The 25,952-nt window shown below is 55.2% G+C and overlaps 1 protein-coding gene across 1 annotated transcript; it reads left to right on the forward strand.

Moving 5' to 3' along the window:
* Window positions 1–1,373: 1,373 nt before the first annotated feature.
* Window positions 1,374–25,734, forward strand: Mmp2 (matrix metallopeptidase 2). Its single transcript, XM_027939175.2, has 13 exons — window positions 1,374–1,822; window positions 4,601–4,827; window positions 5,706–5,854; window positions 6,860–6,988; window positions 7,227–7,400; window positions 10,194–10,367; window positions 11,098–11,271; window positions 12,716–12,871; window positions 14,243–14,384; window positions 18,288–18,424; window positions 19,552–19,711; window positions 23,337–23,446; window positions 24,875–25,734. The coding sequence occupies exons 1-13, from the start codon at window positions 1,670–1,672 to the stop codon at window positions 24,976–24,978; spliced, it is 1,989 nt and encodes a 662-aa protein (XP_027794976.1). The 5' UTR covers window positions 1,374–1,669; the 3' UTR covers window positions 24,979–25,734.
* Window positions 25,735–25,952: the final 218 nt, after the last annotated feature.

The following is a 25,952-nucleotide window of genomic DNA, read 5'->3' on the forward strand; positions in this document are numbered from 1 at the left end:
CTGGGTTTAATCCCCAGTCTTTTGGGGGGGGGAAGAGAACCAGATGCAGCTCGGGCTGAGTGCACAGGCCGCGAGTCTGCAACCCCTGGGTTCGTGAGACAACTTTTTCCATTTTCCCTGCCTGAGCCAGGCTCTCCCGCTTGGCTCTCCCACTATCCTCAGGACATGGACGCAAGCCAAATGGGGCTGAGCTGGAAGCAGTCCCCCTCCCCAGCTGACCTCAGACTTGCCGTCCCCCACAACCCAGGCTGCTCACTGGCTGCTTCCTCCTTTGGGGCCAGGTCCCTCCCCAGAGGCTCCTTGAAGGCGGACTCTGGCCAGCCAGCAGCCCTGCCTGCCGGGCAAGCCTGTGCTTGTCGGAAGCCCACTGAGACCCAAGCTGCAGAGGCTGTCCCAGAACACCCTCTTCATAGGCAGAGCCCCCTAACCCTTCCGTCCAGTGACCTCCAACTCGTCCCTGCTGCTGACCCCAGTGCCACCCCCTTCTTCCCAGTCTGGTCCTTGATTAAGGGTTCCAGCCAGATCTCCTCTCCCTTCAGATAGGGGAAGGTCCTTCTCTGTACCTCTTGCTGAGGACACCTCCCCCAGTCCCACGCAGCAACCCCCCCCCCCCCCCTTAGCAATTCAGGTGCCAGCTCAGGGGCTGCTTCCTCCAGGAAGCCTTCCCTGACTGTCTTGAGTAGTTTAGGGGCTGAGGTCAGGCACCCCCCAGCCTGCTGAGGTCCCACACAGTTGTCACCTACTGAATTGTCTTTCCCTGAGAGAGGGAGAGGACATATGTTGGGAGACTCTGGGTGTTGGTTCCTCTAGGTCTATGTAGCCTCTACCCTAGGATTGAGGCCAAGCCAGCACTTACCTGTTGGGGGGATGAAAAATGGGGGGGGGGGGAGGCAGGGAGGGAGAGAGAGAAGGAGGCTAGCTGGGACTTCCCACCTGAATCCCCTCTCTTTCCCTCTCACCTCTGCCTCCCTCTCTAAACATCTGAAATCTCTAAACATCTGCTCATCATTCAATGCCCCTGGTCATCTGACTGCTCCATCCCATCCCTGGGGCCTGCAGGGTGTCCTGACCCCCGGGCATCCCTCCAGTCCTTCCCAGCATTGCTGCCCTTCAACCTCAGGACACGGAGGGCCCAGAGCCATCCCGCCAGATGTTTATGGGCAGGGGGTCCTCAGCTGTGCTCTGGAGCTGTAAGGTGGGGAGGTCGCCCTGGTAGCCAAGTCCTAGACCTGGGGTAACCGGAGGTTGGAAACAAGAGAAAAGCCCAGGGAGTGGGGGCGGGGCGGAGGGGCGGGCCCGGCGCGCCCCCTCCCCCAGCCGCGCCGCCAGAGCCCTCCCAGCCCAGCCGGCCACATCTGGCCGCTGCCCTCCCTTGTTTCCGCTGCAATCCAGACTTCCCTCCGGCGGCGGCTGGAGGCCGAGCCTCTGGGGCTTTAAACATACAAAAGGGAGGCCGCCGGGACCTGCGAGACCAGGGGCCGCGGCGCGGGCTGAGGGCGCGGGGACCGGATCATGAGAGGCTGAGCCACGCGACGCCCAGGCGACCCAGCCAGCGAGCCCCCTGCACGCGGGACTGCGCTGCAGCTGCGAGCTCCAGCCCCGCGGCGACGCGGCCACACGCACCGAGCCAGCGACCCCCGGGCGACGCGTGGGGCCCGGGAGCTGAACGATGCCGGCGCGAGGGGCCTGGGTCGCGCTCGCCCGGCCGCTGCGGGCGCTCTGCGTCCTGGGCTGCCTGCTGGGCCGCGCCGCCGCCGCGCCGTCCCCCATCATCAAGTTCCCGGGCGATGTCGCCCCCAAGACGGACAAAGAGTTGGCGGTGGTGAGTTGCTGCGCTGGCCTCAGGAGCCAAGTTTAAACAAACTTCGGAAGCAAAGAATGGGGGTCTCCCGCGGGGGTCACGGGCGCGGGGGAGGGTCCCAGAAGCAGCTTGGGGGTCCTCGGCGAGCTGAGGGAGGGCTGGGTTTGTAAACAGTGCAGAGCTTTGTGAGTGGACCCAGCTCCGAGAGGCAACTTGGCAATCTTCAGGACACATGGGGGCGTGGGGGGGGGCAGTAAGGACAACATCCAGGCCGAGGGACAGGGGGAGACGGGTGGGTGCTTTGACAAAGGTTTGGAAAGGGCTCTTTTTGCAAATAAGGAGTGCTTGGGTGTCTGGGGCGTGGGTAGGGGCAGACCTCCTACACCTCCCTTGGACACTTCTGGGGAGCCGGCATCAGAACCTTGGCAGGCATCTTGATAGGCCTTTGGCAAACAGCCTACGAGGTCCCTTTTGCAAACGGGGGACTTTGGAAAGGTGGTGCTTTGGCGGATCATTTGCATGAACTTTTGCACACAGGAGGATGACCAGAGTGGGGCTTAGCAAACTCTTGGGAACTTGGGCACACTTCTGGAGAGGGATCTTTGGTCCTCGCTCGGCTCCAGGGGACCCCTAGGCACATAATTGGGGCAGGAGGGAAACCGGGCACATCTTTTTTCGCCTGGTTTACTGGGCAAGTTGGCAAGAAAGGTCAAGGGGTGAGCCACGGAAAGTTTCCTCGAACTTCTCCAAGGGTCAGGAGACCGATGGCGAGGACCAGGCGAGGACCCCGCGGCCCGGGCGGGCGGGGTGGGGGAGGGAGTGGCAGGCGCGGGTGAGCCTGGCGCGTGGGGCGGGGGCGGACTGAGTCCTGCCGGGGTCGGAGAGCGGCCAGGAGCCTCCCTCCTGGAGGAGATCCCGAGCTGCGGCTCAGATGTTGTTTTGCGAGCGCGCGCTCTTGGCTCGCTGAGCATCCTGGCCTCAGCGTTGCATAAGCCGTGGGCCAGGCGGCAGAAAAGCATCTCCCCTCGCTCTGAAAGCACCGAGGGCTGTGGCCCACTGAGGGACCACCGGACATCTGTCTCCCCATTGCTTCTGTCACCCTCGAAATCCCTTACCCTCCAGCCAGCCTCTGCCCCAATCTGTGCAGAACAGGAATCCAATGCCCTCTGCCCACTCCAAGCACCTTTAGGATGTGACTCCACCCCTGACACCCCCCCCCCCCTACACACACACCGTCTGTCCCCTGGATGGGTGCAGTGGGAGATCTTAAATGTTTAGAGGTCTACTTTTTTCAGGTTGGCATAGTGATGTGCCCTTTGGTTAGCCTGAGTGGGACTGTGGACCATGACAGTGGTCTCTGAGTTCACACCTTTGACGTCAAGTACACATCTGGATTGCCCAGAGCAGTGCTTAAGAAGAGGGGCTCTGGGCTTAGACTCCCTGGCCTCAAGTCAAGGAGTACATTAACCAACTGCCCTGGGTAATCATTTTTTCTTTTTTTTTTGGTGGGTGGGGGGGTACTGGGAATTGAACTCAGGGGCACTCGACCACTGAGCCCCATCCCCAGCCCTGTTTTGTGTTTTATTTAGAGACAGGGTTTCACTGAGTTGCTCAGTGCCTCCCTTTTGCTGAGGCTGGCTTTGAACTGGAGATCCTCCTGCCTCAGCCTGCCCAGCGGCTGGGATTACAGGCATGCACCTCTGGGCCAAGCTGGCTTGATAATCTCCAGCAGCTGATTTAACTTCTAGAGTCTCAGTTTCTTCACCTGCAAACCAAGGGTGATAATGGTACCCATCTTGGGGTGAAAGGAGAAGTCATGGTGTAGACACTTAGTGTAGGTACCTGGCACTTGGTGAACACTCAGTAAGCAGTAGCCCTTGCTGCTCTCCTACGGTGATTGTTGTTAGACTCTCTTTACCCCTTTCCTGACTACCCACAATGAGGTTAGGGCCATGTTGTTAGATCTCCTGGCTCCTTTCACCTCTCCAACATGGACCTTAGCACTTACTCAATTTCACGTTTATTTGTGTGTGATCCATCAGCCCCCCTCCCCTACCTTGCACTGGGATTTGAACTTTCGAGACCAGAAATGCCTGTCTTGTTTATCGGCTTGTCCCCAGCAGTAGTTGAGGAGTGACAAATGATAGACACCCTCATGCATTCATTTGATAAATGAATCGGCTGGTCCCTGAACCTCTACAGGGGCTTGTTTGGTTTGGGGTTTCCTTTGGCAAGAGCCACTGAAGAAGAGGACCACTTTGTTTTTGAAAATGTCAGATCCAGGATTTGAACCCAGGTTCTGTCTGCTGCTGGAGCTCAAACTCATAACCCTTGAAGCTCTTGGTGAAGAAAAGGGAGGAGAACAATCCCTAAGTCACCAGCTGTAGGTGGCTAGCTGAGATGACAGGGGTAAAGGACAGGTGCTGGAAGGTTTTGTTCCACTGTGAGCTCTGGAGTCAGATGGCTTGGTCCTGAATCCAGATCTGCCATTTTTGAGCTGTGTGATTGTAGGCAACTTTCTTCTCTGTGCTTTATTTTTTTCCTGTCTTTATGCTGAGGATAATAATATCTGCAATTCCTGTGAGCATTGAATGTGTCGATGTTTAATGACTTCAATGCTAGAGCACATAGAAAGCTCCCTGCACAGTAGTGGGGCTGTGCTTTCTACAGCTGTTATGTCACTCAGCAAGTGAGTGACAGCTCTGGTTCAGCGCTGGAGGTGGGTCCCTGGAGCGTGATTTGGTCAGTGATACCTACCTGACTGTGGCTTCTTCTTCCCCAACTCTTCATTTCCTCCAGCAATACCTGAACACCTTCTACGGCTGCCCTAAGGAGAGTTGCAACCTGTTTGTGCTGAAAGACACCCTGAAGAAGATGCAGAAGTTCTTTGGGCTGCCCCAGACAGGCGAGCTGGACCAGAGTACCATCGAGACCATGCGGAAGCCGCGGTGTGGCAACCCCGACGTGGCCAACTACAACTTCTTCCCCCGAAAGCCCAAGTGGGACAAGAACCAGATCACCTACAGGTGCCAGGGCAGGGCTGGGGGAGGCAGGGCCATCGGGCTGAGGGACACAGGGTGTCCTTGGGCCTGGCTTTCTCCGCTCAGGGGACCCACGAGGTCTCTTTAGTCAGGACTGACCATCTCAGGCGGATTGCATGCAAGGCTCTTGGTAAATGGAGTCAGACAGACCTGGACTCAGATCACACACTCACTAACCAGGGGGTGTTGGGCTTTTTGTGGGGGGGGATACCAGGGATTGAACTCAGGGGCACTCGACCACTGAGCCCCATCCCCAGCCCTATTTTGTATTGTATTTAGAGACAGGGTCTCACTGCGTTGCTTAGTGCCTTGCTTTTGCTGAGGCTGGCTTTGAACTCACCATCCTCCTGCCTCAGCCTCCCAAGCCACTGGGATTACAGGCGTGCACCACTGCGCCAGGCTGGGCTTCTTAATTTTGGGGGCCCCAAATGTTGTTTTTCTACTCCATAAAATGGGCCATTAAAAACTCTTCCTCATAGGGTTAATTGTGGGACTAAGCTAGATGGAGTATAAATAAAAGTCTTCCAGAGTCTGACCTGTGGCAAGAGTGTAATAAGTATTAGTTGTTACTCTTATTGGAGGGGCCCTGGGGTAGGAAGGCTGTGTTCCAGTGTGGGCTCTGGTGCCAGATCGCTTCATCCCAAAGGAAAGGAATAAAGCACAGAGAAGTTAGAAAACTTGCCTAAGATCACACAGCTCAGAGGGAAGCCTCTGTGCTCATGCATGCACTTGCATGCTCACGGACACACACACCTGCCCATGAGCACACTTCACATACGCACACCCTCTCACACAAGCACACTTCACACCTGCACACCCTCGCACACACGCCTGCGTGCTCACCTGCCCGTCCACCCCTCCAGGATCATTGGCTACACTCCTGATCTGGACCCGGAGACGGTGGACGATGCCTTCGCACGCGCCTTCCAGGTCTGGAGTTCCGTGACCCCGCTCCGGTTTTCTCGCATCCATGACGGAGAGGCTGACATCATGATCAACTTTGGCCGCTGGGGTAGGCAGAAGAGGGGCTGGCGGGGGCTGGAGGGTGGGTAGCAATGAGGGGGCTGCATGGACGTCAGAGAGACCTGAGATCCTGGGCGACTCAGGTGCGCAGTAGCCGGTGTAGACACGGGGGTCGTCTAGCGGGGGCAGCACAGCACAGGCAGACATCAGAGCCCCGTGGCTGGGAGCACAGGGGATGGACGCGCTGCTGTGTGAACCTGGAGCTGGGGAAGCCCTGAGTGGCTACTCTGTTGTGCAAAGGGCAGCTCTGAGTGCGCGTGGCTATTTAAATTGAAATGACTAAAGACTTTTTAAAATGAAAATTCAGTTTCTTGGCCACACAGGTCCCATTTCAAGTGTTCAAGGTCCCCATGAAGCTAGTGGCTATCCTGGCAGATGGCCCTGTAAGGAGCTGTAGTTAGAAGGTCAGACACTGGAGCAGTGTAGACATGGGAGTTAGCAGCTGGAAGCTGGGGTCAAGGCCACCGCTGGGCTGGTGGTGCGGGCACTGGCGGTACATAGACGTGAAGGTGGGTGGTGTGGCAATGGGTCCAGGGGACAGGCACAAAATCAGTGTAGATATGCTAGGAGGGCTAGACCTCAGTAGCAAAGCAGGCCCAGGGGTGAGTGCGGTGAATGTGGGTGACAATGTGACATGAAGGAAGGGACACTATGAAGAGGGCAGTGTGGGCAGGAGGGTAGACCCTAGGGACAGCGAGAGTCAGTGGCGAGGACATGGGTGTGGCTTTGTAGGCCTGTGGGGGGGTCAGCATCCCTGGGTTAGCACAATCAGCGAAGGCAGGTGGTGCCCGGAAGGGGGTCGTGTGGACCAGACGATGGTGAGAGTCAGGCCACAGACTCTCCTCCGTTCATGCCCTGTGTTCACCATCCTTGGGTCACCCCAGTGGGTCAGGGGCTGGGGACAGATGGCAGATGGTGCAGGGGTTCAGACGTGGGTAGGGACAGGCCCCCCAGGTCCACGGGGTAAGCAGAAGCTGAGGCCCGTGTGTTCCAGAGCATGGCGATGGCTACCCCTTCGACGGCAAGGACGGGCTCCTGGCTCATGCCTTCGCCCCGGGCACGGGGGTCGGGGGAGACTCCCACTTTGACGACGACGAGCTGTGGACCCTGGGAGAAGGGCAAGGTAAGATGGTGGCCCTCGGCCTGCCTCAGGCCTCCTCGCCCGTCCCCCCCCACCCCCCGCAGCTTCCTGTCACCTGGCAACAGGACCATGGCTTCCCTAGCAACCTGGGGCTTCCCCTCTGCTTCCGAGGGACCTGTGGATGGAAGGGAAGGGAAGTCACAGCCCTGGGGACTCGGAAGCCTGGTGTCCAAAGAAAGCCAGGAGGTTGAACCCCCCACCCTGCCCCGTGTCTCCCCAGTGGTCCGCGTCAAGTACGGGAACGCCGACGGCGAGTACTGCAAGTTCCCCTTCCTTTTCAATGGCCGTGAGTACACCAGCTGCACGGACGCCGGCCGCAGCGACGGCTTTCTCTGGTGCTCCACCACCTACAACTTCGAGAAGGACGGCAAGTACGGCTTCTGCCCCCACGAAGGTGAGCAGCCCGCTCTGCACCGCAGGCCCCAACCTTGGGGGCTCCCTGCTATGGCCCCATCTCCAGACCCCACAGGCCCGTCAACCAGGGTCCCCCCAGGACCCCAGCCCAGGCCGTCCCGACTTGAGCCATTGCTGTGTCTCTCTCACCTGTGTCATCATAGCCTGGTGTCCCATGATGATGGGGACACAATCTAAGAGGTGCATTGTTGGGCGATTCCACTTTGTGTGAAATTGTAAGCTGTACCTACCCGTGCTGAGATGGTGACGATGTCACTAGGAGCTGTGGCCCCATGGACCAATGTTGTATATGGGATCTGTGGTCGGCTGAGAAACCGTGTTTACGTCCCAGTTTGGTTCAATCAGTGCACGTGTTTCAAGGCCACGGTTAGCATCATTGTTTGTGAAGTGGCTGGTTTAGTGTGTTGATTATTCTTTCTAACATATGTGAGAATCAAGTTAGAACTACTAACGTGGCCAGTGGTTCTCTGCGGGACCATTTCTACACTCCAGTCAGGACTGAGGGCTCCAAGGGTGGAAAGAGGCTTGGGGTGGGGTAGAGAGTCTAGCTGAAGGATGGGAGGCAGGTCTCAGACCAAGCTGGAACCTGACGTGGCTGGGGACTGCAACCCTGAGACTGTTGGCCACTGTTCGTGCACAGGTCCCGCTGACAGAGCTGCTGGGTGTGTGTGTGTGTGTGTGTGTGTGTGTGTGTGGGCGCGCGCTCGCGCATGCAGGCTAGCAGTCCCGCTGTCCGGCTCTTGTGGACTCTGTCCTTCTGTTCATCTGGATGGTCCAGCTTATATCTCTGTTTTGACGAAGACATCAAGCTTGACTTGATATTTTTGGGTGTGTTTTTGTCAGCATTTGAAATAACATTTTCAGAGATCTTTGAAGCCATCGAGAAGGAACGGGATCAAAAAAAGGGTAACGATATTGACTCAATCCTTTCTAAAACCATCCTTGATACACCTTACACTCATAAATTATAAAAAAAAAAAAGTCTACAGTCTTCCATATTGGATCGAGTCAGCATGCTCCATGATTCTCGTGATCAAAAGCCCAGAAGATTTGGGGAAAATGGGAGAAAAATCTGAAAATGGGGGTCTAAATGCTACCTCCTTCTCCATCTGATAAAGTATCTTCAGTTCCTATAAAGTGTCTTCATCATTTGGGGCTATAATTGTACATGTCCAGGAGTGTCTCTGTCCCCATTGTGACTTGCACTGGACAGCGTCCATCTTGACAGAAGAAGCAGACAGCTTGCGAATTGTCTTCCTGTTTACACTTTATTACCAAAGCTAAACTCTGCGTTAAGTAAGCGTTCAAGCCATCGACCATGACAAGCCAGAAATTGTTAAAGAAGACATTTTCTGTATCTTGTATTTCCTGGGGGGACATGCAGGTGACACTAACCTTCCCTGAGTCAGCTGTTCTAATTGGAACAGAGGGTCCCCAAGAAGAGGAGGCGAAGCCGCTGTATTTCATAATTTTGGGAGGGTTTTCCCTGCCTTGGACACGAGCGGTCGACTTGGTCTGTGGCCAGGTGTGGGCCTGCACCACGTGCCTGTTTGGGGTTCCTGTTACTCAGACCCTCCTGACTGCTGACTCAGGGTCTGCTTCCCGCCCCCCTCACTGGGGACTGGACCCAGGAGGGAGGATCTGAGCAGAGACAAGGGCTTTCTGGGTGGCAGAGGCCCGGGGCTGGACCTAGTTGAATTAACACTTCACCTTTCCCCCCATCTGAGGCCACCAGTTTCTGGACTCTGTGTGTTTCTCTTCCTGAGGTGCCATGGTTTCTGGCATGATGGGACAGTGTCTCCTGTTCAGGGAGAGTGGAACAGTGGGGAGAGGGTCCTGGGTTCCGTGGTGGGAGGAGGGCTAGGCTCCTTCCTGGCCATGCTGGAGTTAACTGGGACTGGTGAGGTCACCGCTGGCGCCGTTGTGCACAGATGGTCCTTGTTACGCACTTGTGGTTTTGCTAGTTGGCAATTCCAGAGACACACCATTTTGTAGCTTTGGGACAGAGGAGGGGACGGGGGAGCAGGAGAAGAACCTAAGAGAGAGAGAGAAAGAGAGGCCACATCCTGGATCCCACCCTCTTCCCCAGCTCTCCATCATGGCTGCCCCGGGAGGCCAGAGCGGGAGCCTGGAGGGTGTATTGAAAAGTTCCCAAGGGCAGAGCCTCCTCCTCCTGACCCTCCTCTCCCTCCTGCAGGGACCACAGAGGGACTGTCCAGGAGAGGGCCTCTGATTGACAGGAGGTGAAGCCACATAGGGTCACCCATGCATGTGATGGTGTGTGAGAGGAATGGAGATGAGTGTGCTGGTAGTTGTCAGTTACAGTCTCCATCCGTGTCCTTATTCCTGTGACCAGGAACACTTCTGGAACCCAGTGTTCTCTGAGCCTCAGTGTCCCTGTCTGTCAGATGGAGAGACACATGGGGACGTGCCCATCATGGGTGGCATGTTTACCATCCACCTGGAGTGGGTGTTGACCAGGCAGAATGGATGGTGACTCAGGACTGGGGAAGGGTTCTGGAGGCCCTGCTGAGTGCCATGCGTTTCCTGGCTGGTGTCCACAAGGTCCCAGGGCAGGGACGAGGGGGGCCAGGGGGCCAGGGGTCCTCTCCAGGAGCTTGGAGAAGCGGCTCCTTACCCGTCAGCAGAGGGGATGTTTGAATTTTAACAACACAGCGACGACTTCGCTGGTGTGACCTGGCAGGCGGCAGCCAGCCGGCGAGTGCCCGGGCAGGGGACTCTCTCTCAGTCACCCTCTCTCCTCCACTCGCAGCCCTGTTCACCATGGGTGGCAACGCCGACGGACAGCCCTGCAAGTTCCCCTTCCGCTTCCAGGGCACCTCCTACAACAGCTGCACCACCGAGGGCCGCACGGACGGCTACCGCTGGTGTGGCACCACCGAGGACTACGACCGCGACAAGAAGTATGGCTTCTGCCCTGAGACCGGTGGGTGTCCCCGCCTCCCCTGCCCACAGGGCCCAGCACCCTGCTGTCTCTCAGAAACCCGCCTGACCACCCCAACCTCCTCCCCAGGGTGGGTACCAGCCGGGTCCTTGGCGGCTCCGATGCAGAAGTCAGAGCCCCGTGAGGCATTCACGCAGTCCAGCAGAATTGGTGTCACCCAAATGTCACCACAGTTCAGCCAAATTGGTGACACCAGCTGTCACGTTGGGTGTTTCTTTCTGCCTCTGTCCGCCCGGCCCCTCCTGGCCTGCTTCCCCTCGGTCTCTCTGTCTCCATGTCCCTCTCTCCATCCCGCCCTCCTCCAGCCCTGACCCGGAGGTTGGTCCCTGTGGGACCCTGCTGGTGGGGTCTGGTGGGGTTGCTCTCTAGTTGAGTGTGTTGGGACCCTGAGCCCTGCCCCGCCTCCTGGTGTCTTGCCGCTGGGTTCACAGCCCCGGGAAGCTAGTGCCAGCTCCGGGATCTGGCAGCCGGGGTTGAGCCTGTGCCACTTCCTAGCAGGACCTGCCCTGGCCAAGCTCTTCATCTCTCCAAGTTTCAGTTTCTCTGGGCCTGGGTCCCCTGGGGGGCAGCACGTGGCCCCCCCGCAGAGGGTGATTGGCGCAGGGATTGGGGAGTGCTGGCTGCCGCGCCTGGGGTGTCTCAGCGTGGTCTGTGGACATCGGCATCATGCTGTCCTCCCCTGGTGACCTTGACCCATGCACCTTGCCCACAGCCATGTCCACTGTTGGAGGGAATTCCGAAGGGGCCCCCTGTGTCTTCCCCTTCACCTTCCTGGGCAACAAGCACGAGAGCTGCACCAGCGCCGGCCGCAGTGACGGAAAGATGTGGTGTGCGACCTCGGCCAACTACGACGATGACCGCAAGTGGGGTTTCTGCCCCGACCAAGGTAGGAGGCCCTTCACTGGGCAGATGACATTCCCTCCACACCTCCAGCATCGACACTGCCCCCGGACACCCACCTGCCCCCGTAAGGGACACATACCCCAGGCCTGCACCTAGAGCAGAGACCCTGCCCAGCCCCTCAGGTGGGCAGACGCAGCCTCCAGACAGGACCCCTCGCACCCCTGAGCTGGCCTCGGTTCCAGACCTTGCCTGCCACCTCGGCCACACCTCCAGGGCTGAGGCTACCACAGCATGTGGAGTCCCAGAGGGCGATTCTCCCTGGACACATCCCCACTCTGACTTGAGAGCCTCAAGGGGCTGGGCAGGCAGCAGACCGCAGGGAAAAGGAGTCCCTCCCTGAGCCGCCAGACCATCCTGACCCATCAGCTGTCCTGTGAATGGTGGTCCCCGTCTGTGCTGGGGACACAGCCAGCTGGGATAACCCCACCCTCCAGGCCTTAGGCTGGGGTGAGAGAGTGACCAGGAACAGCCCACGGCCTCCCCAAGGAACAGTGTGCTTGGGCCCTGTGTCCACTCTAGGCTGCAGGGCCTACGATGACCAGTGAGAGGGCTGGCCTGATTCACCTGCTGTGCACCTGAGGGTGCGCTTCTCTGTTGCCTGGACTGTGACTTTGAATTTGTTTCCTTGGGCTGCCACAACAAAGTGGCTATACCATTTCAACCCACATAAGTGGATTTTTTCATACTTCTGGAAGGCTGGAAGTCTAACCCAGGTGCCCGTAGGGCCATGTCCCCCAGGGCTGCCCCTCTGCACTCTGCTCCCTCATCACGTGGCCTTCTCCCCTCTGCTCCGTGCCGTCTCCCTCTCTTCTTGTCCTGGCGTGGGCCCGACTGCATCCAGGGCCACTCCACTCCAGTGTCTGGTCACCTTAATATTGTGTGACCTGATTTGCAAAGACCTCATTTCTAAATAAGGTCACTTTCACAGGTTCCCAGGGTTAAGACCTGAACAAATCTTTTGTGGGGGGGCATCAGTGAACCCACCCTGGGGCGTGTCTGCTGAGCCTGGCCAGGTGGAAATGGCACTCGCTGCTCTCCCTGGGGCAGGAGTCGGAGAGCCCCGGGCTGGCCGGCAGCCCCCCTCTCCTACCTCTCTGGAGACCCTAGTTTAGGAGCAGGTTTTGTTCCTCCTCTTTAAAGAGACACAAAGAGACAGGAAGCACAATTTTTAACACATGGGACTTTGAACTTTAACAAAGGGGATTTGCAGGTGCTTCAAGCTTCCCTTCTGTATGACACTGCAGCCCTCTCTGGAGCAGGCCATGGGGACTTTGGATGACCCTACTAAAAAGCATGAGGACATGAGAAGTCAGAGTGCCGCTTCCAGGGCTTTCCGCCCCGCCCTGAGAATGTCCGCCCCAGTCCCCCTGGCTGGGCCGAGTCTCATCTTTCCTTGTTTGTCCCTCTCTCCCTGCCTTGGCCCTCAGGGTACAGCCTGTTCCTAGTGGCAGCTCACGAGTTCGGCCACGCCATGGGGCTGGAGCACTCACAGGACCCTGGGGCCCTGATGGCCCCCATTTACACCTACACCAAGAACTTCCGCCTGTCGCAGGACGACATCAAGGGCATTCAGGAACTCTATGGTAACTCTCAGCTTGGGGACCTGGGGAGTCATGTGATCTGGGAGGGGGCCCAGGGTGTGAGAAGCAGGAAGGCCCATCTGGCCAGGACTGTTGGTGACAAGGGCTGGAGGCAGGAGTGTGGGGACCTGGTCCTGGCGTGGGTCAAAGCTGTGCTTCCCGGTGACGCCTCGGACTCCCTATTTCCAGGGCTTTCCATGTTCTATGTGAGTAAACTGTGACCTGAGAACGGTGAACTTTCAGGCTCCAGGTCCCCCGGGTTTAAGCAACCCAGGGGGGTTTAGAATCCAGGAGAGTTGGTTGGCCACAAGTTGGAGTTTCCCGTTGTGTGGAGAGACCTTCATGAGATAGGAGTGGAAGTTTCTAGTCTTCTTAATATGATTTTATTTAATAGAAGTATAACCACAAGTCCCTGATATCAATGATTCATTTTTTGTTATCTGCTCACAGTAAATTTAACTAGAGTTTAAAAAGTCACTGCATTTCTTTACAAAAAGAAATTAAAAATGTAGTGGTCCTTGGTGCACACCGGGAATCCCCGCGTCTGGGGAGGCTGAGGCAGGAGGATCTTGAATTCAAAGCCAGCCTCAGCAACTTAGTGAGGCGATAAGCAACCTAGTGAGACCCTGTCTCTAAATAAAATATAAAAAGGGGCTGGGGATGTGGCTCAGTGGATAAGCACTCCTGAGTTTAATCACCAGTACTGGGGAGGAAAATATATATATATAGATAGATAGATAGACATAGAGATATAGATATGTATGTATATGTATATAAAATTTGGACCAGGCCACAATTGTGCAGTGGTGCTTGGGGAACATCCAATTGGAAAAGAACCCAAGATCTGGACCCAGAGGTGCAGGGTCCAGAGCTGCCTCTGTCTTTGACCAGCTGCAGGAGATCTAGCAAGTCTTTACCTCTCTGGACTCAGGGTCCTCCAATGTGGCTGCTTATCATGAGAGTAAAGGCATCGCCCTTGAGGAAGTGCCACACCCCTGCTGCTGGACACCCAAGCAGCCCCCTGACTGCCCTGACTCTTGGCGGCATAAGAACCTGAGCCTTAGGTTTGAATCCTGGCCCCCGTGTCTCAACCTTCCTGGGCCCCCGTTCCTTCATATGTGAACTGGGAATAGTGATGACCCTCACCTGGGGACGCAGCGAGAAGCCACTCAGGTGACGTGAACGAAGAGCACTGACAGAGTGTGTGAGCTTTGTTTCTTTCCACTCCCCTCTCAGTCCTGGGCCAACACTGGACCAGAGGACATTTCTTTCTGAGCCTTAGCCAGATGCGTGGGCAGCCTTAGGGTCCAGCCTGCTGGGGACAACCCTTGGAGCGGGGGAGAATCTAAATTCAGGTGTCCCTCCCACCCCTAGGGGTCTCCCCTGACACTGACATTGACACTGGCACCGGCCCCACCCCTACACTGGGACCTGTCACTCCTGAGATCTGCAAACAGGACATTGTCTTTGATGGCATCGCTCAGATCCGTGGTGAGATCTTCTTCTTCAAGGACCGGTGAGTGTAGGAGCTACGTCTAGTCCCTCTTGCCCTCTGTCCTCTGCCCCTTTCCTTTATTCTTGTGTCCCCATCCTTTACTGAGGACCCCCCTGGGGGCCCCAGGACGACCAGTCTTCGCCTTGTGTCACAACACGCACGTCCGTAGCTGGCCACACGAGCAGTTCTTTTGCACTCTCAGCTCTGTGAGTGTCTTGGGTGTCTAGGCTTCCAGGTGCAGTTGGGGGTCAGGTAGACTCTGTATGTCACTCGTTCTTCTGGGGTCAGTGGCTACTCGTGGCAGATGACAGGGTGCAAGAGGCCAAATCCCACCACACAAGGACATTGAAAACTTCCATTTACATCATGTCTGAGAATATTTCACTGATGCAAATCCCGTGGCCACACCCAACGTCTGTTCTAAAGGATGGGTGGCAAAGCTGCATGGATGGCCGTGTACGGGGTCATCCCAAAGTGAAATGGAGGGGAAAACTGAGATCAAGCCAGGCTACCATTGGCCTTCTTGAATGGCCTTGATCTCCAAATAGCCTAATTGCTCTGGGTGGCAGGGAGGGACCAGATCCCTCATGCTATGTGTAAAGGTCCCCCCTCACTTGACTAAGGTCTGAGCATCGCCCTAATGCCCTCCACCCCTGGATAATGGCTAGCAGTGTCTAGGTCCTCACTAGAGAGTCCATCTCTCTCTCCATCATCCGTCCACCCACCCGTACTCACCTGCACTCATCCATCTATGCATTCACCCACTCATCCAGCCAACCACCTACTCCTTATCCCCTCTCCTTCCACCCATGGATGGCTCTATCTGTTCACCCATTCGTAGGGTGAAGTGATGATGAACTCTGGCTAATGCCACATGCCGGCTGCCTAATCATAGCAACTTAATTAAGTACCTTCTTTGTGCCTCAGTTTCTTCATCTATAAAATGATGATAATATTCCAACATATCTCATAGGGATTCAGTGGGCTTAGTGCTTAGAACAATGCCTGACATGGAGTGAGTGTATTCAGTCACATTAACTATTACTACTGACCACTATTTTCTTGGCATCTGTTATGCCAGTTACTTTGGAGGCTTTCATAGCTGGAGGGCGGGGAAGGACTGCACTGGGGACAGAGGCCCTGCTCCATATCTAGATGAGTGCTCTTAAAGGGAGGTTCATATGCCTCCTGTATCAGAGTCACCTGGGGCATCAGTGCTAAATGTGTGGGTGTCTAAAATCGTGCCATACCGACACAGTGGATTACTCCTCAGAAATTAATTGAAATTAAAAGAAATGAGAAAGAATCTATTAACAAGAGGTGATGTCCACTACAGTGTGGATGAATCTCAAAATGATTATCCTGAGTGAAAAAAAGCTAGGCAAGAGTAGATGCTGTAGTCGGGTGCGGTGGTGCACACCTGTAATCCCAGCGGTTCGGGAGGCCGAGGCAGGAGGATCGCGAGTTCAAAGCCAGCCTCAGCAAAAGCAAGGTGCTAAGCAACCCAGTGAGACCCTGTCTCTAAATCAAATACAAAATAGGGCTGGGGATGTGGCTCAGTGGTCGAGTGCCCCTGAGTTCAATCCCCAGTAACTGCCCCCCCGGAAAAAAAAAAAGAGTACATGCTATATAACTCATTTATATAGAATTCTAGAAAATGCAAACTAACCTACAGTGACAGAAGGCAGATCAGAGGTCAACTGTGGAAAGATGCGAGGCTAAGTGGGCACAAGGTGATCAATATATTTCTACTTCTGATTATGGTGATGGCCTCCCAGGGTAAACATAATTCCAAACTTATCAAATTCTGTGCTTTAAATGTATGCAATTTATTGAACGACCATTAGGCATCCACAGAACTATTTTTTAAAAAGGTGGGCTTCTGCCCCCAGCTCTTTGGCTGCACCCTCTGAAGGCAGGCCCCCCTGGAATCTGCATGGTAGCAAAGTCCTGCAATAGTTCTGATGCACATTAAAACCTGTGCCTCACCAGTCAGGTTTGGGAAATAGAGGCATAAAAAACTGATAGTCATATGCGACAGAATGAAAGGAACGAGACTGCGGAGGCATTGGAAAAGTGCTTTTGTGGACAACCTAGGAAGCTTCACAGGGGAGCCAGCCTTTGAACAGGCGTTAAGGGGAAGCAGGATTCTGATGGATGGCGATGGGGTGACCGGTTGGTTATTGCAAGAGACAGGGAAAATTGCAAAGCCTCTCTAAGGACATGTGAAAGCTCCTGACTTACGCAGGGAGGAACAGGGAGCGTGAACTTGTGAAGAGCCTCCTCTGCTCCAGGCACAGGGCCAGGTGCCAGGGTGCAGATGCCCTCCCTCCCTGCCTCGCCAGGAGGGAGATGGCAGAGGCAAAGAGAACCGAGGTCCAAAATGCAATGATGAATCAAGCATCATCAGGCCCCAGGGCCACCCTGCAGCCCCCTGGTGGGATGGGGAAGAGGTGAGTGGGAACCGTACCCTCCTGCAGTGCCCTTAGCCTGGGGCCCTTGCTCAGGAAGCCCTGAGCAGCGTGCAGAGGTCAGAGGGGCCCAGCCAGAGCCATCACAACCTGCCACGTCACACTTTCTTCCAAAAGGACTTTGATGGGACTCATTGAATTAATGAGTAAATACTTAAGCACTGGACATCTGCAGAAATCAGTGCTAGACGTTGGGAGGGCAGGAAAATGGTACTGCAGGGTCATTCAACTTGGCTTTCAGAGTCCAAAACCTCTCTGAGCTTCATTGGCCAAATAAGGGTCATGACACCTTCCTGTATCAGGAGGCTTTGCTGCAAGGAACCGAGTTACCCTCCACTCCGGTTGCGAACTCATGAGGGCTTAAGCAGTGGAGAGAAATTGCTTTTATGTGATACAGTGTCGAGGGGTAAGGCTGCTTCCAGGGGCAGAAGAGGGTCGTTGACTCGAGGTATTGGTGCAGTGCCACTCTTGGCATTGACTTTTATCCCAAGGCTGGGTCTTCCCCTGGTTAAGAGAACAGTGCCAGTGCAATTGGAGTGAAAGGGTCCCCAAATCCAGCAGAGATACACACACACACACACACACACCACATCTAGATGTGAGATGATAAGATACAAGTTATCTGTTCTATCTTGTGCCAACATGAGTCATGGTTGCTGCTGAGTCAGTAACCATCGCCAGGGAATGGTGGGCTCTGATTGGCTGGGACCTGAACTTTGCAAACTTTGGTGTGCATTAAAATCATCTGGAAGGGTTACAGAAATGCAAATTCTCAGCCACAAGTCCAGAGAGTCTGCTTTATAGATCTCGGGGGCGGGGGGGGGGACTTAATAATTTGCATTTCTAAAAAATCCACAGGTGATACTTCTGCTGCTGGCCCAGGGCCCACACTCTGAGGACCATTGACTTAGACGAATCAGCATCTACTCTTAGAATAGCACCTGGGTCACAGGCAGTGGGGGCTGCTGGTGGTGGTGGAGAGGGGTGGGGCATACATGTGAATTTTCAGAGAAAGGGTGATGGGGAAATAGATAGCAGATGCTGGGTAGACCATCAAGTGTGCAAACTAGACTGACTCTTTTTTCAGAATTAAATTTTACAAGGCACGTAAAGTGTCTGGTACGACGTGGATAAGATAAGATACTCTTAGAACCGATGATTCTGAGAAGCTGAGAAAAAGAAGAACACGGTGTCGGCCGAGGTAGCCAGAGGAGGCTTCCTGGAGGAAGTGGGGGCAGGGAGCAAAGGGGCTCTTCTCAGCCCCAGCACCTTGCGGAGGGACTCTGCCAAACCCTCCCTCCTTCTCCAGCCTGCCTTTGGTCTTGTCTCCCCCTGCATCATAGGAGCCTTACTGGGGTGCTTCTGGTGGGCCTGGGGAGGCACATGTGGTCAGAGCTGCTCCTGAGTGACTGGAGGTGTGGCTTCCTAAGATGTGTCCTCTTCCTGTCCTCAGGTTCATCTGGCGGACAGTGAATCCACGTGACAAGCCTATGGGGCCCCTGCTGGTGGCCACATTCTGGCCTGAGCTCCCGGAAAAGATCGACGCTGTGTACGAGGCCCCACAGGAGGAGAAGGCCGTGTTCTTTGCAGGTGTGTGGGATGGCCCAGGCCCTCTCCTCTGCCCAGACCACAGTCCCCGGGCACCTGTGTGTGCCTCTGCTCCTTCTTTCAGCAACGCTTCCCAGAGCATGGGATTCATCTGTCACCTGACACCAAAGAGCTTCACCCCCATAGAAACATCTCCTTTCCTTTGAATTATCTTTCAATCTTTCTGCTTCCTTTTCAAGAAGGAAGAAATCTCATTTTAGAGCCCGTGTGTCTCTGACATCTTTCTTTGAGCCTTTGGCAGGCGGGTGCTTGAGATCGAACATTTAAAAACTGCTGGTTTTCATTTTTAGCTTACACGTTTTTGTTGTTGTTTGTTTTTTTTTGAACAGAGGTAGTTAGTATAGGAAAAGATTATTTGATACATGACATTGAGGCAGTCCCCTAAAGTTCTTTTAAGACATTTATTTTTAAAGATTTCCAGTGGAATTCACTGAAAGCAAAAATTTATAAATAAATAGTAGCACAAGGGAGTCTCTGGAAACAGAAAAATCTTCCAGGTCTGGTGCACACGGCTGAAGTGTGGGAAGCCTGGTTCCTTCAACATTTATTTGAGCGTGTACTATGTCCTGGGTTTTGCTGGGCTCTGGGAATGCAGCTTCTGCCCTTTTGCTCAGGGAGACAGATCCCCAGGCTGCTAGGAGTAGATAAGGTACGGGCTCTGATGGGGCCACCAATGGGTCCCTGCTTTGGCCCGAGGTGGGGCTCAGCGAAGGCTTTCTAGAGTGTGGGAGGCTCATCATGACCGTGTGTAGCTGTTCTCCCCCCAGCCAACTCCCCTCTCCATCCACGGCAACCCTGGGTCCTGACCAGAACAGCTGCTGGCTGTCAGGGTATGTGCCTTTTTGTGGCAGGCATGACACTCTGTGGGTTCCATCTCACTCACCGACTCACACTTACCTTTTCAGCCTGACACTTTCTCTATTCTGTAATTGACTTACAAAACCCTGTGTGTGGGGCCCAATTCCAGCGCTGAACCCCTATGCGAGCAGGAAGCTCTTCCCCACTGAAAATGGCTATTGTGGGGTCCCGTGCCAGACAGATGATGGGAGGGACAGCCTGGCCTGGGGGACTTGGCACCAGCCACCAACGCATCCTCTATTCCACCCCAGGGAATGAGTACTGGGTCTATTCTGCCAGCACCCTGGAGCGAGGCTACCCCAAGCCGCTGACCAGCCTGGGATTGCCCCCTGATGTGCAGAAAGTGGACGCCGCCTTCAACTGGAGCAAGAACAAGAAGACGTACATCTTTGCTGGAGACAAATTCTGGAGGTAAGGGAGGCTGTGGGCAGGGGAGCAGCACAGCCAACTGCGTGCGAGAAGACACTGTGGCTCGATGCCTCCTGGGTCAAGTTCAGAGGTCAGTGGGCCGTGAATGCCCCTCTCTGGCCTCTGACCTGCCAGGGCCGCATCCCTTCTAAGAAGTCACCAAGGAGTGAAGCATCCTGTGCACACGGCTGGCATAACGCTGGTCAGAATCTCCTGGCCTTCGTAGCTGCCTTCTATATGGGTTCGAGTCCAGTCTGGAGCCCGTCTCTTCGGGTGACTCACTGAAGAAGGAGGGAATCAAAATGAAGACAAGATAACAGCTGCTCCTGTCGACACTGTGAGCCCCACACTGTTCTGGGGGCTCTGGGAGACACTGATTGATATTATTCCCATTTTGCAGAAAGGCTAAACACCTACCTTAAAGTCCCATTGCCATGTGGTGACAGGTGAAGCTTCGAACCCTGGCTCTCCCAGAGACCATACTAGTTAGTCTACATTGCCCCTGATGTAGTGGAGTCCCAAGAGGTGGGCACAAGAGTGCAGGGGTGGCAGAAGGGACATGCCAAGGCAGCCGCTGCTCACAGGAGTCAGGATCCACAGTAGAACTCGCAGAAGCAGCAGGAACTCTCTGGAGTGTCCACCACGGGCCCAGCGGCTGTGGGAGCCGACTGGCAGGGGAACAGTTTGGAGGCAGGTGGCTCTCTCTCTGCTCCAGGTCATTTGAAGAGAAGGGTCCAGTTCTGAAAGGCCACTATCAGGCTGGACAGCCCCATGCCCAGGACTGGTTGGCAAGAGGCAGCCCAGGTCTTCGGAGTTTGATGACAATTGTTGACACTTAACAACTGAGGCCCAAAGAAGTAAGCTGGACAGAGGCAGGGTGGCGGCTTCTCCTCTCTGCCCGCCCCTTGCTTTCTCCGCTGTGACTTCTGGTTCATTTGGTCATTTAGGAAGGCCAGACTGGTGCACGAAGGCTATATGGGGTGACTTTCCAACCTGTCCCCCCTAGTGTCCCATTCTTCTGTGGCTGTCACTACATCTGGGTCCTACCCAGGAGCTCCTCAGAGGGACATGCTATCTGCCATCCCCCAAACAATCCTGCTTCCTCCAAGGCCCCCTTTCCTGCCCCAGCTGCCCTGATTTAAAAGCTGCTTATGTCCCCAGCCTGCCAGCATCGGGGTGGAATGCTAAGACACTTAGCGACCTAAGCTGATTGATATCTCAGGCCTCAAAAGGAAAACAGTCAGCCAGGAAGCCACAGAGTGGGCCTTCCGCCCACAGGCCCTGGGACACTCCCAACCACACCCACGTGCTACGAGTGGCATATCAGCTGCACAGGTGCTCCGAGTCTCAGATCTGAGAACCCTGGATGGCGAGAGGCACAGGATCACACAAATAGGAATCTTAGAATCGGGAAGCCCTGCAGTCTTCCTGGCAAGTGTTGGAAGTGTTGGAAGGACTTCCACAGTCACCCCTCCCATGCACCGTATGTGTGGAGACACACGATAACAGATGTGTTCCCGTGTAAGCGTGAGTGTGCATGCGCACACGCTGACTCACAGGCTGTGGCAGTGCCCGGCTGAGTTTCCAGGCAAAGTTATCTGCCTCCTAGGCCTTCTCCATATCAAGCCCACCTCCTCCTAAAGCCAGGGGCCAAGATGGACCACCTGCACTACCCAGGTAGCTCCCTGAGGTCTCTGTGGAAGGGATGGAGCCGAAGGGCTGCTCAGAGGCCCTGGGCTGGGCTTCCAAAGGACACATCTCTCTCAGAAGAGGTCATTGATGAGCTTGAGACTGCAGAGGCAGAACTTACTGGAGACGGAAAGAGAGCCCCTGAGTGATGGAAGGTGAGAAGTAGCTTCCAGAATACTGTGAAGCTTCCTCTGAGCCCACAGATATACATGCAACCTCTTCTATGTGCCAGGCACTTAGCGAGGTGCCGGGAGGCAGTATTCAGGGAATATTCCCCTCCTGTCCTCGCGGAGCTTACAACAGAGTGAAAGTGACTGGAATACACTGGAGGCAAATGATGGTATCCGTCCTTATGGGCTAGTGCCCAACCCTGGCCTGAAGCTGTGCATGGCACCCGGATTTCTCATTTTAGGTAAGCGCTATTTTCAGCCCCATGCTTATGACGCTCAAGAAGGTCGAAGACACACAGGTTAGGAAGCTGGAACACAAATATCCTCATACCTGCTCTACGCTGCAGAGGAGAACCACCCGTGAAACCTCTCCAGGCAGTGTGCCAGCCCATGAGCAGCACTGTTCAAGATGGCGGGCGCAGAGGGGAAAAGGGAAGAAGACACAGAGTCCCCTTCCAAGCCAACATGGCATGCCATCCCACTGTGTTCTTCCTGGATGAGAAGAAATGGGTTCACTTCTCTCAGCCTCGGTTTCCTCATCTATACAGTGGGGTTAATTCCTGCTCTTCCCGTTTGCTGGGGGAGAATGAGAGAAATGAGGGCAAGTTCAAGCATGGGCCACACACCTTGGAGCCATCGTGACCCTTGGCGATGTCACTGGAGGGGTCAGTGGAGGGGTGGCAGCTGGGAGTGCTGGGATTTGAGCTAGGGAGCTTGGTTTTGGTAACCCAAGTCGTGAAGAAGTAGCTTTTGCAAGAGGGAAGGTCCATGATGTGGCTGGAATGATGGCAGTTCTGGGGTGGTGGGCTGAGGGGGATGGGCCCTGTCCTAGGGAGCCAGAGGAGAAGTTGGGACCCCAGGGGAGCTGGCCATGGGAAGAAAGGAACTGGCTCAGAAGCTCCACAGAGGACAGCGTGGCTCCCTCCAGGACAGGACTCAAACACAGAGGAGTCTAGAAAATTTTCTCCTTGAGGGACAACTTGACCTTGTTGACTGAGATACCCACAGGCATAGAGTGGGAGCTAGTTAAATATTTAGAGTGTAATAAACAGATTGAGAGAGGGTGGAGAAACAAAGAAGTCAAAATGACCGCAACATCTAAAAAGTTTTCCAAAAAATTTAAGAAGACAGAGTCAGGGAGAAGAGCCTGCCAGCTAAGGCTCCAGGTATTTACCTGAATTAAAGGCGGGGCCCTGAGTAAGTACGCACCCCGATAGACGCTGCAGGTGGGGACAGCCGCAGGTGGGACGGAGGTGGCATGCAGTCCGCCCTGTGACTAACAGGCCTGGCTCACACCCACCACCTTGCATTGTAGCCTCACCCTCCCAGCCACCGTCATCTCCCAGGATGTGGGTTGTCACCTCCACCTGACAGTTCAAACTACACAGTGACAGAATTATGGGTTGGGTCCCCTTCCATGGGCCCCGGGCCAGTGCTCCTCAGACTGCAGCAGGGATTTGTAAGGGACTAACATTTCCCAGACACCTACCAAGTCCTAGGCTCAGGGACAGGCAGACACTTTGCATGCCTGTTTGGCAGAGATCACAAGATTGTTTTTATGTCCTTAGCGAGTGGTGGTGTTGGGCTTCACACCCTGGCCCGACTCCTGGCACTTGCCCTCTTTCTGGGTGCCTCTTGGAAGGGCCAGGTAGGGTTTCCCAGGCCCCCTCAGGAGCCATCCTCTGGGTCCTCTCTCCCTTCCAGATCTCGGGGAGGTGGCCTTCCGAGAGGCCTACTGGTCCACCGTGTCTCGTTCTCTTTCCTGACAGATACAATGAGGTAAAGAAGAAAATGGATCCCGGCTTTCCCAAGCTCATCGCCGATGCCTGGAACGCCATCTCCGACAACCTGGATGCCGTTGTGGACCTGCAGGGTGGTGGTGAGCTCCCCAGGCCTCTGTCCGCTTTCGAGGACTCCCCACCCCCAGCCGGGGGGCCCCCATTCCGCTCCAGCACACACTCCTTCATTGTGCAGGGCCGGCATGCTCGCCCCAGGAAACAAACCAGCCCCTTCAGCCCAGTGCTGGGAAGGCGTCCAGACCCCTGACCTCTGTTCCCCCAGCCAGGCTCCAAGGCAGTGAGACCTAAAAAGGCCCCTCACACAGCTGCAGGGCCTCCAGCCAGGGTGGGGGCAGGGAGGGAGGCCTTAGGGGGCCAGCAACATGGCCTGGTGCCCTGGATTCATTCTGGGGCTTGGTCCAGGCCCTTTGGGGTTTTGCAAGAGGCCTTCGATTGCCTCCCATCAGCAGAAGGGCGCTCCACTGGGGACAAGGCCAACTCTGCCAGGCTCTCTGTCTGTTCCTTTGCTGAGCCAGATAGAACCAGCATCATCAGCAAGGGATAGAACTGAGAATTTGAAAGCTGTATCCTGAGAAGGCTGCTGAGAGCTCTCTAGGACCCTGGAAATGAGTTCAAGTTGGCTTTGGAGAGGCAGATTCAACTCAATTCCTCAAGATCCTTTGGAGTCCCTACTATATGCTCAGCACGTAGCTCTGAACTCCAGCAGCCAGAGGTCCTATGTGAGCAAGTAGAAGGACTGTACCATCAGGTGCAAGGCTAAGTGTGCCGTCAGGTGTGAGGCTAAGGATTATCTTCAACTGAACATCTGTTGAGCACCTACTGTGTGCTAGAGTTTGAAACAAAGTAAGTAGGATCATATATACGAGGGGGAGTTGACAGATTCTGAAGCCTGGATGGGCCACACAGCACAGGTGAGACGAGGAGGCAGAGACAGTAGGGAGTAGTGAGTTCTGTAGTGAACCAGCGAGTGTGCAGGAGGGCCCAGTTGCTTTGCAGCTTCTGACAGTGGTCAGCCTGCACAGATTTTGATCTCATGTTCTTAGATATTCTAGTTATTTTAGAAAGAAGCCAGAAATCTATATTCCTGTGACATTTCCAGATGTTTACATGTTGGCAACTTACTCAGAATGAAAGATAAAAACAAAGAAGCTCCTGTGAGCCAAATAAAAGCCATCTGTGGGCCTGGGAGGGCTGGATGCTTCCTGGTTGCCTACTTCGGGTGTAGGAAAATGCTTGGTTTGATGATTGTGCCAAGGGGAGTACTCTCACTATTCCTAACAGCATATTATCTAATTTAATCCATCACAAGCTCTAAGAGGTTGGTGTCTCTGTCCCCATCATAGACCTTACTCCCATAGGGCATTTCCTTTCCTTCGGCCCCAGAAGGGTTTTTCTGGCTCAAAACCTTCTTCCCTGTGCCAGGCAGACATTCCAGTTCCCAGGAATCCTCTGGGAGTGCCAGAATTTCAGGATGGGTGGTCACAGTCTCTTTTCCTTCTCTGTCCCAGGTCACAGCTATTTCTTCAAGGGTGCTTATTACCTGAAGCTGGAAAACCAAAGTCTGAAGAGCGTGAAGGTTGGAAGCATCAAATCCGACTGGCTGGGCTGCTGAGCTGCTTAGGCTCCGACGGCCCTTCCTGTGGGTCCCTTCCACACACGGGGCCTGAGCACCGGGGAGGGACCCCAGGGGCCTGTGCCCATGCCCTCGGCTCTGTCGCTAATCAGCATTCTCACCCTCACCTGGTAATTTAAGAGTCCAGAGAGAGCCTTCATCCTTGCCCAAAGAAAGGTGCTGGATTGTACCCCTCCCCCGAGTCTCACACCCCTCAGAGCCCCCCCAAAGAGATGCCCTGATACTGTCCATGCAGCCCTGCGTTGGGCTGACCTGGTGCTGCCTCGCTTTGGGCTCTTCTCCCCCCACAAACGTCTGTGGCTCCCAGCAGCCTCAGAGCCAACAGAGACTGTCTCCAGAGGGCACTGGCGGCCCGACAGCCTGGCATGGGGCCGTGGGGTAGGGATGTGGCCAGGTGGCCACCCTAGACACCTGGCTTCTCACTGCTGGCTGCCTTAGAACCTTCCCTACATTAGCAGTTTGCTTTGTGTGCACTTTCTTGTGATTTATTATTTCCACCTTATGGCATTCATTCCCGGACACAAGGGCTCAGGTGGTCTGAAGTCACTGAGTGACACATGCCAGCCCACCCAGCGCTGCTGGCCCGATCACTCCATTTAGGACGCCCTCCCCACCCGCAGCCTCCACTGGATGGAGGCCGACCCAGCCGCGGCTTCCCGCTCCGCCCCTCTGCCTCCCTTTTCAACAGTTCCCCAAGGGAAGTGGTGACCAGTATAAATAAAGACACCAACTGAGTGGCCGTGTCGCCGTCTGCTTTCTCAGCCCCCAGAGGGGGCTGCAGCCCAAGCCAGAAGAGGAAACTGAAAAAGAGCCAGTGTGCCCCGGGAGGGGTAGGGATGGTGCGTGCCGAAGACATCAGAGCTGCCAAAAGAAACCGCGGGAGCCCACCTCAGGGTGGGCGGGGCTGGGGGGGGGGGTCTCTGATGCGCATGCGCAAAGCGCTCCACCCAGCT

Source organism: Marmota flaviventris, chromosome 18 (genome assembly GCF_047511675.1).
Source record: "Marmota flaviventris isolate mMarFla1 chromosome 18, mMarFla1.hap1, whole genome shotgun sequence".
Lineage (NCBI taxonomy): Eukaryota > Metazoa > Chordata > Mammalia > Rodentia > Sciuridae > Marmota > Marmota flaviventris.